Source organism: Populus trichocarpa, chromosome 12, assembly GCF_000002775.5.
Source record: "Populus trichocarpa isolate Nisqually-1 chromosome 12, P.trichocarpa_v4.1, whole genome shotgun sequence".
Classification (NCBI taxonomy): Eukaryota; Viridiplantae; Streptophyta; class Magnoliopsida; order Malpighiales; family Salicaceae; genus Populus; species Populus trichocarpa.
Window position 1 is genome coordinate 9,291,125 of NC_037296.2, and position 18,353 is coordinate 9,309,477.

An 18,353-nucleotide genomic window follows, 5' to 3' on the forward strand; every position below is an offset into this window, starting at 1 on the left:
TCTCCTCAAAAATTTATTAACATTTTACAACATTTACTAATGATTTTTTTTGTCTAAGGAGTCCTATTTCAAAATAAAATCTATATAAAAAAAAAAATATAAGGTGAATGTCATGAATAAAAATCTTAGTTAAGACTTCATTAACTTTAATATGATAACATTAGTTTTATATGTTTTTCAAAACCCTTTATTTTCTAATTAATCAATTGTCAATTCCAATTAACCTTTTGTTAATCTTCAAATTATTCATCTGAAATATTGGAAATGCAAATAAATTAATTAATAATTTTTATTATTGACTGTTAGAACTGTTAAAGAACCATCTCAATCCAATAGCTTAAACTGTTAGGTGAAGTTCCAAAATATGATTTATATTATTCTCTAACACACTCTCTCAAGTGAAAGCCCTTTAAACTTGAAACTTACATAAATTCACACTACCTTATGCTTAATTTTTATCAAATAAATAAGGATGATGAGATTTAAACTCATGATCGCTTTGTCATCAAGACTCTGATACCATGTTAAAGAACCATCTCAACTCAATGACTTAAATTGTTAGGTAAAGTTCTAAGATAGAATTTATATTATTCTCTGACAAAGATAAATAAATAACATTTTTTAAATTGAAAAAAATAGAAAAGATAGATTTTACAAATAAAAAACCCAAAGCTCTATATTCCCAATTCTAAACCAGTCCGTTGCCAAATTAAATTTGGTATCCTAACCTTGATTATAATTTGTTTAATATTGTTATGTTGTGGTTGGCTTTCATTGCTATTTAATATTGTGTTGTAAGATGAAAATAGAATTAGCAAAGCAATATTTGGCAATCAAAAGTGTTATGTTTTTTTTTTAAAATGTATTTTATTTAAGAAAATAGTAGACTTCACAATAAACTTCTTTGATTTTAATTAAAAGCATGGGGGTGCTTAATTAAGTTTTAAAAGCAAAACACATTTTTTTCTTAAGAAAAAAAAAATCTCGTGCTTTTGATTTCAAAGTAAAACATAACATTACTTTAAAAGCAAAACACATTTTTTTCTAAAAAAAAAAAAAATCTCATGCTTTTGATTTCAAAATAAAACATAACATTACTTTTTTAGTAGTTTAAATATGGGTAAAAAACAGTTATATTTTAGAAGCACAACAAAATATATATATATATTCTATGGGTCTTAAAGTTAACGATTATGTAAATTTCTAGTGATCCTAAAATTTATAGAATTTAAATTAGTGATTTTTAAAAAACAAATTTAGAATTTAACCAGTTGAATTAAACTCCTCAAAACACAAGAACACTTAATATATACTTAAAAGTTCCACTTTATTAAATCACCACAACGACTGTTAACTGAAAATGAAGATAATTCTGGCAAATCTTCAAAGTTTTGAATGTTATATTTTGTTTTCCTATAAATACAATTAAAATCTTAAATATATTTTTGAGAAAAATGAGACCAATTCATCAATGGAAATAGTTATTGGAAAAAAATAAAAATCATAACTTAAATTTTATTATTATTACAATTTGTTTTGTTTTCGTTCCTGATAAAGCTCTTTACTATGTGTAATTTGAAAAAAAAAGGTCGTCGTCGTCATCATATTTTTAATATTGGGTTTGCATTTTAATTTTCGATTGAGGATTTTCAAACAGTTGTATAAGTAGGATAGGGAGACAAATTTGGTTTGCAAAAGGATATAAATTACTAATTAATTAATATATAGTAATAGAATTTCAGGATCTTAAACACCATGACTCTCTCTCTCTCTCGTCTCCCTAAAATAACAGACAAGAATGGAAAGTCTAATTCATTATATTAACTAATTAATTGCATTACTAATTGTTAGGCTGAGAAAGGGATTTTCTCATGGACTTGTACTTGTAGCGGCTTGCCCAGAAGAGATAATGAGACAAGTTTAATCCACTTAGTATGCACATCAACCAGTAAAACCTCTCCAGGCGATACTTGTTCAAGTTGCTACCAAAGAGCCATGGCGTGTCTCGGTACCTACCTGTGATTGTGTTGATCAGAGATACAAGCACAGAACTGAGGTAGTATCCCATGGCTAGTGAGGCCCATGATAGAGATGTGGCCAAAGATCTCATGCTTTTTGGGGCCTCTGTGAAGAAGAATTCCATCATGCCCGCTAATGTGAAAAGATCAGCTGATCCCAGGAACAAGTACTGCAATGCGATCCAAAGGAATGTGATGGGTAGAGGTTTTGTTGAATTTACTAATCCAGAATTGGCTGCTACTCTCTTTCGCTTCATTTCCACCAGGGCTGCCACTACCATTGCCACGACGGATAGGACTAGCCCTGTCCCTATTCTTTGCAAATGAGTTATCCCCATTTCGGATTTTGTCACTTTCCTCGCAAATGGAATGATGATGTGGTTATAGATTGGTGCCAGGATCATGATGAATATAACAGGGAAAACAGGAAGAGATGCTGGTGGGACTTTTAAGGAGCCAAGATTGGTATTCATGGTCGATGCTTGCTGGACAGAAAATGTGGAAAGCTGAGCCAGGCAACAGTTTAGCATTATAGTAGACATGAAGATGGGGAGGATTCTTAGCACTATCTTAACTTCTTCCACCTGCTCAGCTGTACATTCTAGCATTGGATTGACTGTCTTGTTCTTGACTGCTCTGTTAACAAACTCGAGGCTTTCTGTTGGAGTTTGACTTAGTTCCTTTCGTTTCGTATTTCTATCTTCTCCCTCACTGGTTTCTGTGGTATAGGATGTCCTGCTTGTGTCCATTCCAATGGCAGAATTGCTAGAATCCCTGAATTTGTAGGTGCTGTAAACCGCTGCAGCGAGAACCTACGGGGAGAAAGGGGAAAAAGGTTAAGATTGCCTAGCTCTTATTTTGCAGCATGAAAGGGTTTTATACTGTGTTCTATCTGGATTTTTACCTTGAATATAGTTGTGATGGGACTTCCTATAGGAACTTTGGTCCTATAGACTGGGGAGCCGATGAGGAAGATTGGGATAGAGAGAAGTATAGTTGCAGTGGAAACCCCAAATCCCCATTGCCATCCTTTGTTGTCCTCAACCCATACCACTAGAGTCACTGCAATCAAAGCTCCACAGGAAAGGCAGAATACATAGTAGTTAAAGAATGCAGATCTCTGCTTTCTTCCTTGAAGAGTATTCTCATCAAACTGCTCAGCGCCATGTGGGGGAAGAGAACCCTTTATCCCTCCAACACCGAGTGCCACCAGGTAGAGGCCTGCGAACAACATCAATGCTTTCCTGCCATCAACTTGCTCGCATGAGATACTGGTGCTCGCTGAAAAGCATGGTGGTGGTTTCAACGAGGTTACACGAGCTTGAATTGTAAGCACTAACATACCCTGTTCCGCAGATCATAGTTAGTTAAAGATCTTGAATTGTTGTGGAAATCTTTAAACGCACTCACGAGTGAGGATTGATAAGAAAAGAAAAACTAGCAAGGCTACGAAAAGATTTTCTGCAGTCTGGCTATGTTTGTTGCTGTGACACTGAATTTGAACAACTTGTAGGCTGAAGTTGAGGAGATTGAGGGCTTATTTTCACTAGGTCTTACAATTTACTATATTGAAGAAGAGAGTGTTAGGATCATTGATTACGTCTTTTCTTTTCTAACAATCAGATTTTCACACAAAATATTACATACGTGCGTCAAACTGTCACTTATCTTATTGTCATTTCCGAAGTGTTCGTTTCTGTTCTAGAAATCAATCAAACTTTACTAGGGTACAAGTTGCCATTTTACCTTGTTGTTTTAGGTGCATGATTGGACGATTCTAGCTTTCTTGTGTCCTTACAGTCGTCGGAAGTATCAAGTTCTTCTAAGAAACATGGACATTTTTTCAACGGTGGGTCAGGAGATTAATTATCCGGTAGGGCATAGATTTGTTCCAGTACCATCTATAAAGTTAACAACATTGAAGCAATACGATTGGCAGTGGCACATGTTTGGGCATGGTCAGGTCGTTTTATGGCCTATCCTTGAAAAACTCAGGAGATATTCTTGTGCCTGACCCTCCACTAAATGGTACTCTTGAAAGGGAAATGGCAGGCAAATTGATAGATGCTCTCTCAACCAGTTCCCTACTTGCGACGCCACTCATTGGTAGCCAAAATGTTGACTGTTAATATAGTTTCCATTGATAACATTTATGTTGCATAATGGATGGCAGAAACTAGCTAGTTTCTATTGAAAAATGAAACTATGCAGGGAGATTCAATACAAATATAAACAGCTAAAACTTTTTTAAGAATCTTACCAGGGATTCTATTGAAGCACTGATCAAATAGATGTAATAGGTGGTAAAAAAAGCATCTGCTAGAAAGCCACCAAGTAGAGCAAGGAGAAAGGCTGTGCCCATGAAATTGGTAACAACGTTGGCCGAGCTGGATGGGGAAAAATGCATGTACATGGAGAGGTAAAGAACAAGGTTGCTTGCATTGGCCAGGAATGCTAGATTCTCCAGAACCTCCACAACTGTGATTTTCAATACAAGAAATTATGTATGTATGTATGTATGTATGTAAATATTCATCTATAAGTGCAGACTGTAAGTCGTGTTTTTATTAGTTCACTTAAGGTTCTCAAATAGTTACAGTAACAAAAAGAAGCATGAGGTAATTGAGTGACTACCCAAGACAAAGGAGGCAGCAAGTATTCCACCATGCCGACCTCTCACGGCAGGTCTGTTCCTCCAGTCTACGTAACCTTCACAAGTATTCAACATGTGTGCTTCATCCTACAACAATGGGTAAAAGGAATTAATAACCCTGGTGAACTGAGCAGTGAAGCTAAGACAAAAAGGAAGAGAGAGTAGAGTTATACGAAATCTTACCATCTCTATTTTCAAATTTTTGCAGCTATGAGAAGCTTTATATAGGATCACCCTTGGCTAAAGAAATACTTCTGGTGTATGGTGTCCTTTTATAGGCTGAGAAAATGGTGGTCCAACCCAAGGAGAAAGGTCTAGACTCGATGAAAATGATTCTTCATTTTCCCTTTACGTTGTTGATGTCGACGTTTTCATCCTATATCAAAGAGAAGGAAGAAAGGGAGGGAAGGTTTGCTTTTCTCAGGATCACTTATCCTACCCGAAAACAAATATCGGGGCGCATTGAAGAATCAAACCCTCTTACCCATGTAAATTTCGTCCAACTTATTCTTATCGATCCAAACTTTATATTATCAGTTTATGAAGATAGTATCCTGGTTTTGGTTTGTAAATCTAAAGGTAGATATGATGTATAACTTGGAATGAACTGTGATGCTAGATGATTGCCCGCATTGCAGCAAACAATGTATACTCGTCGGCCATACTTGAAGTTTCTAGGTACGCAAGGTCATAAAGGATTAAACAAACAGGTGCCCCACAGCCCCTTACAGTAACATCTTATAATGGGACGGTGCCACTATTTGAAGGTAAAAGTCAGAGTCCATTTCTGATGTCCCACATCCCACAATCATATATATAATTTGGTAATGGTAGTATAAGAGATGAAGATTTAACCCTAAATCGTTGGATATTAACCTAAACTAATTTAAATGAATATATATATATATATATATATATATATATATATATATAATTTGATAACTATAAATATATATTATATATTTTAAGTTTACAATTTGAGACTATTACATATCGAGTAAAAGATTTAGATATTCATACCTTATTTATTAGGTTTCGGCTATTATATAGATATCCATTGTATGACTTATATATTTTGAGTTTACAATTTGAGACTGTTACATATCGAGTAAAAGATTTAAATATTCATACCTTATTTATTAGGTTTCGGCTATTATATAGATATCCATTGTATGACTTTTATTTATTATTCAACAAAAAATAATATATATATATATATATATATATATATATATATATATATAATTTTCCTGAAATTTCGGCAGAGTTTTCTTTGTATTTTTTAGATACCAAGTTATCGACTCAATCATTTCTCAACCTGTAACATCAATCACAATATTCGTCCCATCATTTGGACTTAAAAAACTCAAGCATATTTCAATATCTCAATTCTATTTTCTATAGAACACTATAATAAAACTAATAAATTCTTAACATGCATCGTCTTTTTTTTTAAGTATTTGTGCTCAAATATATATACAACCAACCATAATTCAACTTAATAATAATAACATTATAAGATAATAAGTTAAACATTACAATTTTAGATATGGAAGTATATTACAACAAAATATTAGTTCTTCCAATTACATTAATCACATAACAAAATTATTTATCCAAGCATCTACTTTCCAGATCTAGAGTGCGATGTATCTAAAAATATAATCGCATTAAACATGATTAAAACAATTGTATATTTCAATAAGTAATTGATTAAGGACTAATTATTCATATACATTAAAGTGACTTTCATATCATAGAATAAATTGTCTTATTTTCTTTTTGAAATTTTTAATTTCATAAATTCTCTTCTAGACATAGGGATAAATCTACTAAAATAAAAATATCAGGAGTGTCTCCCACAAAACAGCATATTTAACTTCAAAGTTTTACAATTAATCTATTTTACATCGAGTGATTATCCCATTAATTTGTAAATTAATTTTCTTAACATGGCCATTCAACCAGGCATAAATTCCAGTAATCAGGAAATGATCTTCAAGGCTTGCCCATTCACCAGGGTATTATTTCCAGTAACCAAGAAATAATTTTTCAAGGTTTGCCCATTCACCAGTGCATTATTTCCAGTAACCAGGAAATAATTTTCAAGGCTTGCCCATTCACCAGGGCATTATTTCCAGTAACTGCACATTCACAAGGGCATTATTTCCAATAACTGCCCATTCACTAAGGCATTATTTCCAGTAACCAGAAAATAATTTTTCAAGGCTTGCCCATTCACCAGGGTATTATTTCTAGTAACTAGCACTAGACTTTACAATCTATAAAATTCCTTCTACAATAAAAAATATAAACTAATTAATTACTCCAAGGTGTCCAACACCTACCTGGTGTCTGTGCGCGTGAAGAGGTCCCTTGTTGCTAATTAGGTCCTGCGGCCTCTTCTGTACCTACAAAAATTACTTTGTCATTGTTCATTAATTAATTTGAACCGGTAAAATTCTAATACACATTACATATTCTTTGATTAAATCCAACACCCTTAATTAAGTTTAATTGACTTTTAATTCAAGGAGGACAAAACCCTTCTTTTTGAAACATTTACTTATTTTTTCACAAAAGTCCCTATTTAATTTAACCTATCAACATCAATTGTCTTCAATTTGGTAAAATTTCTCAATAATATTATTTAAACTCCATTCTCTAATTTTTCTTCTCCATTTAGCCAAAAACTCCTCAATAATATCATTTAAACTCTATTTTCTAATTTTTCTTCTCTATTTAGCCAAAAACAACCTAGGGAAAGAAGTGAAGATTTTTCTTTTCTCTTTCAAAAATTCTTACTCCATTCATATAATAACACTTATAAACCTTCATCTTCTCATATTTTCCAAACAAATGTATTAAACCTCAAATCCCCTAAATTATTCCTCTTTTGGCCAAATATTCAATTAAAATGAGGAAAAATAATTTTTGTTTCTTTTACTTCAAATTAAACACTTACTCAATCATAATTCATGCTTTCTAATATGTTTCAAACATAATTTGCATTATTCCTATAAACTATAACATAAATCCACAACTTCACATAATCATAATTTTGCATAATCCTTCATCAAACATAAAATTAAAGGAATTAATTATTTGGAGCATGTTATTTACCTCACTTTGATAAGGATTTAAGGAAAGAATGCAAGAAAAATCAAGTTTTCTTCTTCTTCCTCTTCAAATCCTAGCTTGAAATCCTTCCTCCAATGCACTCACCACCTTAAAATAAACCCCCTCTTGATGTTTAATTAAGTTAATCACTCTAATTACTCACTTTAATTAGTGAAATCAATGAGAATTTAAGTAGAAAAATCATACAATTTTTCCCCCTCTCTTTGTTTAAAGCTCACGGCTAACAGAGAAAAAATAGAGCATTTATAGTCTAACTTTTACCTATTTACACATTGGCCCTCATTTCTTCTCATTTCTATTTTTGTCACTCAACTCTTCTTTTTACTTAATTCTCACCATAACATCTTATATTTTATTCTATTGTATCCAATTACAATACTTGAAATCCTTTTATTTAATCTATTCGGTACTTTATTTATTTTACTCAGATTATAATTTAAAGGTTTTTCACACGATAGATAATATTGGATAATATATAATTAGAAAAAACCCGATCCGTAAATACCCATTACTATTCCTATGTAAGACCACTAAGTTATTTAGGTGGTGTTATCCACACTCTAAGCTATTCTAATGTCATTATTTAGTATAAAGACTTAAATTATCTTATTGAATTATTCTTCAATTTTATTCAAACCTTACAAATAACAAATTTAAAATGGACTTAAAAAAAAAAGAATATACAAACAAAGAAGTAGATTATGCATGATTTTATTTTTCAAAAATACAAGTCACACAATATTTTTCACACAAACTTAATATTAAATTAACACATATTACAAATCTTATAAAATCCTAAATTATTTGAGTATAAAAAACCATACAGTATAAATCATACATTATTACTAACATTGTACTATATTTTTTTTATTATGTAACGAGTTAACTATTGAAGGTATGTATTAAAAAATAAAAATATTATAATCATGGATATCAATCTCTATTTGGCAAGTTCATCCAAAATATATAAATATTTTAAAGTAAAAAATTGAACCAAACAAAGATAAGATAAAATTTTCAAAATATAGGTTTTTTATGTAGTGTTTTTTCCTCTTCTTATTTTTCTAAAAGTAACACAAACAATAATTTTTTCATAATTTAAAATTATTGAGTTATTAAAACAATTATTCAATAAGGTCATATTAGTCATTAAAAAACATTATGGAGTGAAAATAACTACTTGTTAAGTGGGAACAACATTATCCTTTTACATTGACAATAATCTCATAACCTACTCTAAAAATATACTAAGATAAACTCCAATCAAATATTTAACTATATTGAAGTGATTGCAAGTTGAAAAGAGCTTATACACTAGGTTGGTGGTTCTAAGTGGAATGATTATATATATATATATATGGTCGGAGGTTAATTAAGATTTGAAATTTATCCTTATGAAATTTTAGTTTCTTTCATATTTGTTTTTTGAAAAAAGTAAATTATTAAGAGGGGTATTACCATTTGAATTAGTGTTTTTGAGAAAAAAAGAGTTATTAAGGATAGTAAAATTGACATTCTAAACCTATTATTTATTTATAGAGAGTGTCAATTAGCACAGCCTAAACATCTATCATTGCAAATTTTCCTTTTTATTTATATTGAATATCTAAATTATTCTTAACTACATAATTGTTTTTTATATTAAAAAAATAAAACACAACAAAACCTTTATAGATATATCTTTTCTCTTTTATACATAACATATAAGTAGCTAATAACGAGGGTATTCATCCTTAAAGGTAAATAAGCTTTCACATTAAAAACAAGATGATTGATCCTTCACTAGAGTAATGGTGGTGAGGGGATTGCAAACTTGCAAAACCAGACCTTTTGGGTTTTAGGGACCCTTTAATGGTTAAATCAATAAAAGGATTAAATTTTTAGAGACAAGATAAGCTTTATATGTGTTTTTCAAATAAGATGCAAGAAAATAAATGATAATCAAAAGATGAAGAAAAAAGATAGTATAATAGGAAAGTGTAAGTTGAGATATTAAAACCTTTTGCTTGACGACTTATGGATATTAATGTAGCTATGAGTCATGTCACTTGCATAAACACAAGGGTAGAGAGGAAAAAATATTGTGACACTTATCCTAGAAACCATCATTTATGATAAGAACCCCTAATAATTGGTGGTTCATTGTTGAGTTGGAAGGATTATGTCATATGAGGCATCCACTTGGTATAAGCATGCCCTAACACTGTTCTATAGGCTCAATTATGGTATAGGGATGTGTGAGCATTTAATACTTGGTATGGATTGTATGAAGAGTATTATAGTAGTTCAAAGTGTTATTTGAGGGTATTCATTAAGGCATATACTTCATATTTCTTAGTCAGGTTAGATGGATTAGGTATGTCATCCAAGTTTTTAGTTATATATAAAGGCTTATAATGATATTATTGAGCCTTTTTTTAGGTACACATACGCTCAAGTGCATTAGTTACACCCTCGAGTCCTAGTTGCAAGGATGGAAATAAGATTAAGGTGTTTGTCCATCCTTCATAAAGTTGTTAACTTGTGTTCAAGGTTGCCTATATGTTAAATAAGCGTGGAAAATAAAGTATGACTTAGAAGGGTGACATGTATCCTACACCTAGTCAAGTGACAATTCTCTTCATTGGTATAATCAATTACGTTTTTTCAAGATGTAATTAATATGATATAAATAAAGGAATGTACGTGTATGATGGGCATGTTCAAAGAGTCTAGAAGTCCATATATGTGTGCATTTGATGATGCTAAAGGTCCAAGTCTCTTAAAATTCAAGAGTCACCATTAACTTAGCCATGTTAGATGGGATATATGCCATTAGCCCAACGTTGATTGGCCTACCTGAATAAGAGTAAGTTAGGTGATTTACATATTTGGTCACATGGGATGATCTATATAAGGCATTTTTCCTTCATCTCTCCTATACTTTATCTTTCAATCTCAATCTTTCTAATCCAAAGCAATTTATAATGAGAAAACTCTACAATAAATCATTCTATTGATGTTCAAACTTTAAATTGTTTCTTGTAAGTGCTTATAAAGGTTTTAAATGGTCATTTTCATTGTTTAAGATTCTTTCAAGTCATTTTCATCATTTTTTAGAATCTTTCACTGGACTTCCTAGTGGTTATGCCATTTTCTGTTGATCAAAAAGTTTTTGGATAGGTAATTCCTTATCAAATATATTTTAGATCATAAGTATAGTAGATCAATCATGAGTAGCTTCTAGGTCGGGGGTTACCACAAGTTAGGGGCTCTAAATGAGTGATACACACTTTTTAGATGGGGCAAGGGAACCCAAAAACAGGTTGGGGTACCCCAAGAGGTTATTATAAAGGAGACACTCTAATTGCATGATCCTTATAAGATCATTATTCCTCTAGTTAATATTAACTATAGTAGAAGAATGTTAGGTCACAATTACTCAATTAGGGTACCCTTTGAAGAGGGAAGATTAATCACCAAGTTGTGCATATTTATATACAAGTATAATTTACCCTTAGTCGGGTTTGTAGAAAAGTTCCTTCGGCATCTTAAGTTATGTGCTAGCCAACTACACTCAATTGGGTAGGCCATAAAAATAGCTTTTTAAAAGTTCTACAAGTCATATAGGATGATACCTAACCTAGTGTTATTCAAAATATGTTATTGAATAATATGTTACATATGGGTAAAAAAGGAATGTTCTAGTTTTACTCCTTATTTTGAGACAAAAGATCATAATATGACACCATTATTGTCAAGATAGACCATATAAAGGAATGGATATAGGATTAGTTCATGGTTTAGTACAAGTTGATAGCCACATGGGATAAATAATTTTTAGAGGTGTCCTTATTTCTTGAAAGTGCAAGTTGAGTTATATAATAATTGTTATATACTACATAATACTTACTGAAAATTTACTGACCAGATACTTACGATGAAGGTTAGCTATAAGATAAACCCTTTAACTTATGGAGAGAGCTTAGAGGAAAACATGTCTAATAGTTTTACACGTTTTTAATTTCTTTTATCTTAACTTTATTTTCCTGATTTATAGCAGTTGTTATTTTAAAAAATAATGTAACCCTAAATGACTTTTGCAGTCCTAAAAATGCTACTTCCTCTTAGAATTTTAAGGCTAGTATTTCTTAATCAAGTACAAAAAATTGCATGACATAAAGACAAATTGTTAATACTTCTCCATCCTCCCTAGCACTCGAGTCACCCATAATTGAATCATCTATAATAGAGTTTTTAATACCCAATTCTTTAGTACATTCAGATTCAAAGAAGACTTACACTACCTCGAAGTTCAACCTCTTAGAAGAAAAGGAGAGTGAACCGAACCATTTTAAAGGAAGTCTTTTTTACAATCCTACTCTTATTTTTTTTTAAATATAAGCAAATAAAGGAAAACAAGAAAAGAAAATGAGGCAAATGAAGCAGTCCCTTCCCCTACTAGGGCCTCAATATAAGTAGAGGTCATCTTTTATTTTCTATCAACCTTCTAAATGCAACCAGTTCCACCTTCAATTGAAGAAGTTTCTTACAAAGCACCCTCCCTTCCCCTTTATCACTTAGGTATAAATATAGCCTCATTTTAATTTTAAAATATTCCTCTTCACCTGAGGAAGTTAAGCCAGGGTGGATTCTTTTCACTTTAATACCTTTATTTGTAGACTATAGACAGGTACTAAAGGTCTTGCTAGGGGATACTCATACTCTTTAGGGTGATGATGGGAATAATTACATAGAGTAATTTGGATGGTTAAGTCAAATATTTAAGGATTTGGATATTTGGATGTAGATGAAACTTAGTAGAAAGATGATGATAAGCTTTCAATATGCTTTTAAGGTAATTTCCTCTCAAATGTTTCCCTTTTATTTTCATTATCAACATTTTGATAACTTTTATGAATTTTTCAAGTAGCTCATATCTAGTTTCATTACCTTTAAATATGGAAAACTGAACAAAGAGAGATGACAAAGGTGTATAATAAGATGGTCAAATAAGGTAAGTTGGTTTTGCTTACTCTAAGGAAGGATTTGTAAGACTTATCTTAGGATCCAAGTTCCCGAGGGTGGTTCTTATAAAATATAGGATTAAAAGTCTTTAAAATATTTCTATCTTGTTATCAAGGATATAATGCCTATCATCCCTTGTAACCTAGGATCCAACATCCTCAAATTCTGATGCTTAGTGTCCAATGCCATTTATCCATTATCTAGTCCTTATTAAGTGATAGGGGCCTATATAAGTCTCACTCATTCAATTGCATCCATTATGAAGCATCTTATTAAATCTAATAGCTTTGAGTCATACATATGGGTTTTGATCCTTTCTAATATAGGTTTTTAGTAACTTCTTCCGGGTTAAGTTTTCTTGGCCATTACACTTGGACAAAGTGGCCCCTTATATATGGGGTAGGGGGATTTAGCCTAAAAAATTTAGTTAGTATAATGCATAAAATAAGATTTTTATTAAAGAGAATAGTTTATTGATGTTTTATAATTCATGTAAGTTATTACAAGTTATTGATAGTACAACTTAAAATGACCAAAGTTCAATGCTAGCTTTCACTTACCTCCCATATTATATGTAGTTTTAATCTTTCTTAACACAAGATCTTATGTATAGAAGCATCCATTTGTTTATTAGATGTTATGTTATTAGATAGTATTTTATCCATATGCATTGTTCTTGATGGATGTCACTAGTCAAGTTTCTTTTAGGATATCTAAGGTGGTCATCAAATCTTGTTAACTAGCCTAAGTGAAATAGTATTGGACTTGACAGTTGGGATAATTGATTTTGACTAGAAACATGATCTTAGCACTAGACATTAGTAGGAATAATGTTTTTACCAGCGGAAAATTTTGGATAATCTTGTACACTTATAGAATCTCATCCAATAGTTCGGCTCACTCCCTATTTACCCCATCTAATTTCTTATTAGGCCCTTTCAAGAAGATCATGTTTATGAAATGAGTTTTCCATTTGTTTGAGGATAGGATATTAAAAAAATGTATATGCTCGATTTGAAGTCTTTAGAAGATCATGTTTATGAAATGAGTTTTCCATTTGTTTGAGGATAGGATATTAAAAAAATGTATATGCTCGATTTGAAGTCTTTAGCATTGCTTCTTCATTTTATTGTAATTAAACATAGGTTATCATAAATTATCAAGACTTTTAGAAGCCCAAATTAGCATATTATGTTCTTTCACATAAAAAAAAACACCTTCCTAGCTATGATGTTAGCTATAACTTCAACCTCAACTTGTTTGGTGAGTTAATCTAAAACCATAAGGATAAACAATCTCTTTCTTGATGCTTTGGGGAAAAAGGTCTAAGATATCCATACTTAATTGAGAGAATATCTAGAGAGAAGGGATTGGTGTCATTTTAGAGGATGATTGGTGATGGACAAAAGTAAACCTTTGTCACTTGTCATACTTCTTAACTAGCTTTACTACATGTAGAGGATAATATGCTAATGGAATCCTACTTAAATAGTTTAGGCAACCAAAGCTCTTTGTATCCATTCATGTATCTTTTAAAGTACATATCGGCTTTCTTTATAGAGACTACACTTAAGGATTAAGGATGATCTTAATCTTTTATATAGTTGTTCATTCATTAAGCAATAACCAAATGTTTTTCCTACAAGCTGTTTCACTTATATTCTATTTGAAAGCAGCTCTCCACTGATTAGATAATATATGATAAGGTTCCTTTAATTAGCTATGGTAGGATTAGTTTTAATATATAAGATTAGAAAACTCTACACCCTTTAATGTTAGGCATCTTTATAATTTCTTTCCACTCCTTCTAGGAAATGTATGTAGGGTTGGTAATAGCCAAATAAGAGATCAACTTATTCGTTGTTTTCTCTTATAATACTAGTGATAGAGATCATATGTCCCTTTCTTATACCTTGATATTGTACTATACGATAATATATGGTTATAAGGGATAACCTCTAACTACCCCTAACACCAACCAAGAATGAGTTGGAAGTCACTATAAATAAAAAAAAAGATGGGACTTAAGAGCTTATGCCAAACCTAGTCTCATGATTAGTGTTTTATACTCTACCACATTGTTGAAGAAGGGGAATTCAAAATAGAGGTCATATTTATGTACTTTCTAGTTTGGACTAATAAGCATTATGCATACCTCATATCCTTTAATAATATAGACCATATCTATAAATAAATTTCAGGATCTATCTAATAGAGATGGCATGAAAAATTGATCTTCCATGGATGGTTTATTCAATAAGCATTCTTTAATAAAATCCATAAATTGTTGTGCTTTAAGGGTCGACCGATATTGATATTGTAAGCCAAACTCCCAAATATCAATGTCCATTTGACCATCTATCTAAATATATATGTTTTATGAAGGATCTATCTAGGGGAATGATCAGTTAGGATAGTGACTAGGTGCACTTAGAAGCAAGGCTAAGCTTGCAAGATGCATGTACTAAGGTAAGGACCACCTTTTCCCATATTCAAGTACCTAGTCTCGCCATCATAATGAGCTTTAGTGATGTAGAACATTAGTTTTGCCATTATAATAAGACTTATGGCTATTGGCATTCCGGATCACATGGTTAGATGGATCTAGGCTTGTCTCTCTCTAGCTACCTTTTTCATTGCATTGAATGGAGAATTGCATGGGTTCTTCCCGTCTACTATAGGCATTCAGCAGGGTGACCCCCTTTCTCCCTATCTTTTTATACTTGTGAGGCATTATTAAGGAGGCCACTCATGATCTCAGGTTTTGGTTTCACTAGAGATATAAACAGAACTCTATCACCCATATTTGTTTTGCTGATAATCTTATATTATTTGTTCATGCTGATATGCACTCGGTGGGCCTTTTGTGAGGAGCTTCAGATACCTTTGTTAGGCTTTGTGGATTAGTCATTAACCAAGATAAGAGTTTTGCTATTTATCAGGGGTGGATGAGGACCTAAGAACTGCTTTTTAAGATCATCTAGAGTTTAGGACAGGAGCTTTGTCGTTTAAATATCTTACTATCCTTTTAATCATAACCAGATTCACTCACAATGATTGTATGCTTTTGGTGGAGCGGATTATCTCTAGGATCAAGCTTTGGACATTAGCATCCCTTACTTATACTAGTCGTCTTCAACTGATCAAATTTATTCTTTACTTCATTCAGGTATACTATGTTCATCTTACCTTGCTCTATTGTTAGGAAGATTGAGAGTATTCTAGTTTTTGTCCTCTGAAAAGGTTCTTCTCTTACCTACTCAGGGGCTAAGGTTGCATTGGCCTCAGTTTGCTACTCTCTGAAGGAGGGGGATTGGGGATTAAAAAGGTAAACACTTGGAATAGAGCAACTATTCCAAAGCATGTATGACAGCTCATTTCAAACAACTCCTCGGTATGGGCACAATAAGTTCATAGCTACTTTCATTGAGGGAGATTCTTTTTGCATGTTAGACTTACATCAGTCACTTTATGGTCCTAGAGGAAGATTCTACTCAGTAGAGACTAGTGTATAGGGAAGTTCGTTTCTTGAATTGGCAACGGTATGAGTACATCTCTATGGTTGAACTACTAGTTTCCAGATGAGAGATAGTTTTGTGACCTTTTATCTTTCAAGGTCTTATCTTCAACAGGATTACCTTGGAACACAAAGGTCTTAAATATTATTTCAGATGGAGCTTGGGCTTTTCCTATGGGTCATCTGCAGGATTTTCAGCCCCTTTGGGACTTAATTTGTTTTCATCCCTGGATTGATATTCTAGATCACTATGTTTGGAAGGGTCATCCATCATTAAAGTTTACTATTGACTTTGTTTAAAAGGTTCTTAGAGATTCTAAACCCACAGACTCTATGCATCACCTTCTTTAGTTTCCAGGTCTCATCCCAAGACACCTTTTTATATAATGGCTTCTTTATTTAGGTCGGCTTCACATTATAGACAAACACCATACATATTAGATCATCACCTCTTCGTTATGTATCCTTTGTAGGATGTTGAGACACAACCATTTATTCTTTCAGTGCCCTTTATCCGCTGTATTTTAGGAGGCTACCATGAGCAAGATTCTTATGGGCTGGCCTGCTATGACATGGTGAACTTTGATTCAGTAGGCTCATATGCACTTTTGAAAGAAGGATTTCACTCATCTGCTTTCTTGGTTAGTCCTTTAAGCCATTGTTTACTTTATTTGGTATGAGAAAAATAATCAGGTCTTTCAATAGACTTATCGACCTCATTATGATATTAGTAAGGATATTTTTTAGCTTATCCAGTCCAGGTTGATTGAGCTTGCACCACGATATCAGATCCCAACTACCCTCAGATCCATATAACACCTTCTAGTATCATGAGGTACCACCGCTCATGGTGTCCTTTGAGCTCTATTTTGCATTTTAGCTATTTTGCAAAACCGGTTTCAAGCTCTTCTAGAAATCAGTTAACCAATTTGTCAAAAACTTTTCTAGGTTTCTTTGTACAACCGGTCGACTGATTATGGGATTTTCAGGAATCGGTCGACTAGATACCTAACTTGTTCAGGCATTCTGGGTATTGAACCTTTTGATTTTTTTCTTTGGTTTGTTTTATGCATGTTGCCTGAGGTCTATCAACTCTAAGCAATGAGTCTTTATACTTCTTGGGGTATGCCTCTCATGTCTTTGTACAATTTTTTATTTTTATACAAATTACTCTTATAAAAAAAAATATAGAGATTCAACCTTTCCATCAGGAAAAAGTGATTCCTGCCATCATGAAGAAAAAGAAGAGCCCTGTAATGAGAAGAACCAACCTTGTCATCAAGAAGTCAAGCCTTAAAAGTGGGAGAATCATCCTTGCTATTAGGAGAAAAAGCGTTGCAATAAGAAAGTTAACTTTACTATCAGAAGACTTCAATTCAACTATGGTTAAATAAGTCACTGCTAGACCATGAGGTAGGTCATCTCTTTAAATGACCACATTTCTGAAAATTTCAAAATTCCTTAGTGAAGTCGTTTCTTGACTTTACAGCTTTCTAAAATTTTCCATAAACTATGTTTTCCTTACAAACTTACTACATAAAGTCTATGAAAAAACATTTTTTAAAAAAAGGCCTTGTATCGTAAGCAATGTAAAGAAGGAGCATCTATCATAATCTGAAATTTGACTCTCAATTCCAAAATATATTCCAAAAATACAAAAAAGATAAAAACAAAATCAGAAAAACATGTTTTTGATGCATTTTAGTCATTTATACCTATGCCAAAACATTTTTTGTTTTAAAAAAACAAAAATTCAAGAATACGCTTTCTACACATCTCGACCATTAACACGTCCATTTCATAATTCTTGATTACTTTTCTTATTAAATTGTTGTTAGCATTATTTTTTGAAAAAAAAAATACAAAAAATAAGAAAATCAAAATATAGAGCAAAATGGACAAGTAAGCTAAAGTGCAAAATAAGAAATATAAAGAACCAAAAAAGATAATATAAGGATATTCTTATAATAAGGGATAAAAAATAATAATACCCCTAAGAATAGTAGTATAAATAGAG

At 32.0% G+C, this 18,353-nt stretch overlaps 1 protein-coding gene across 1 annotated transcript; it reads right to left on the reverse strand.

Annotated features, from left to right (window-relative positions):
- Positions 1-1,702: 1,702 nt before the first annotated feature.
- On the reverse strand, positions 1,703-5,012 carry LOC7483444 (protein NRT1/ PTR FAMILY 4.6). Its single transcript, XM_002318574.4, has 5 exons — positions 4,855-5,012; positions 4,653-4,758; positions 4,279-4,496; positions 2,923-3,363; positions 1,703-2,830 (listed from the first exon to the last, which is right to left on the reverse strand). Exons 1-5 carry the CDS (start codon positions 4,855-4,857, stop codon positions 1,841-1,843), a joined length of 1,758 nt encoding a protein of 585 aa, XP_002318610.3. The 5' UTR covers positions 4,858-5,012; the 3' UTR covers positions 1,703-1,840.
- Positions 5,013-18,353: the final 13,341 nt, after the last annotated feature.

Coding starts and splice junctions, on each gene's coding strand:
- LOC7483444 (XM_002318574.4), bottom strand. Junction 4,497..4,652: donor TGCTGCCTCCTTTGTCTTGG/GTAGTCACTCAA, acceptor TGAAAATCACAG/TTGTGGAGGTTCTGGAGAAT. Junction 2,831..2,922: donor CCATCACAACTATATTCAAG/GTAAAAATCCAG, acceptor TTCTCCCCGTAG/GTTCTCGCTGCAGCGGTTTA.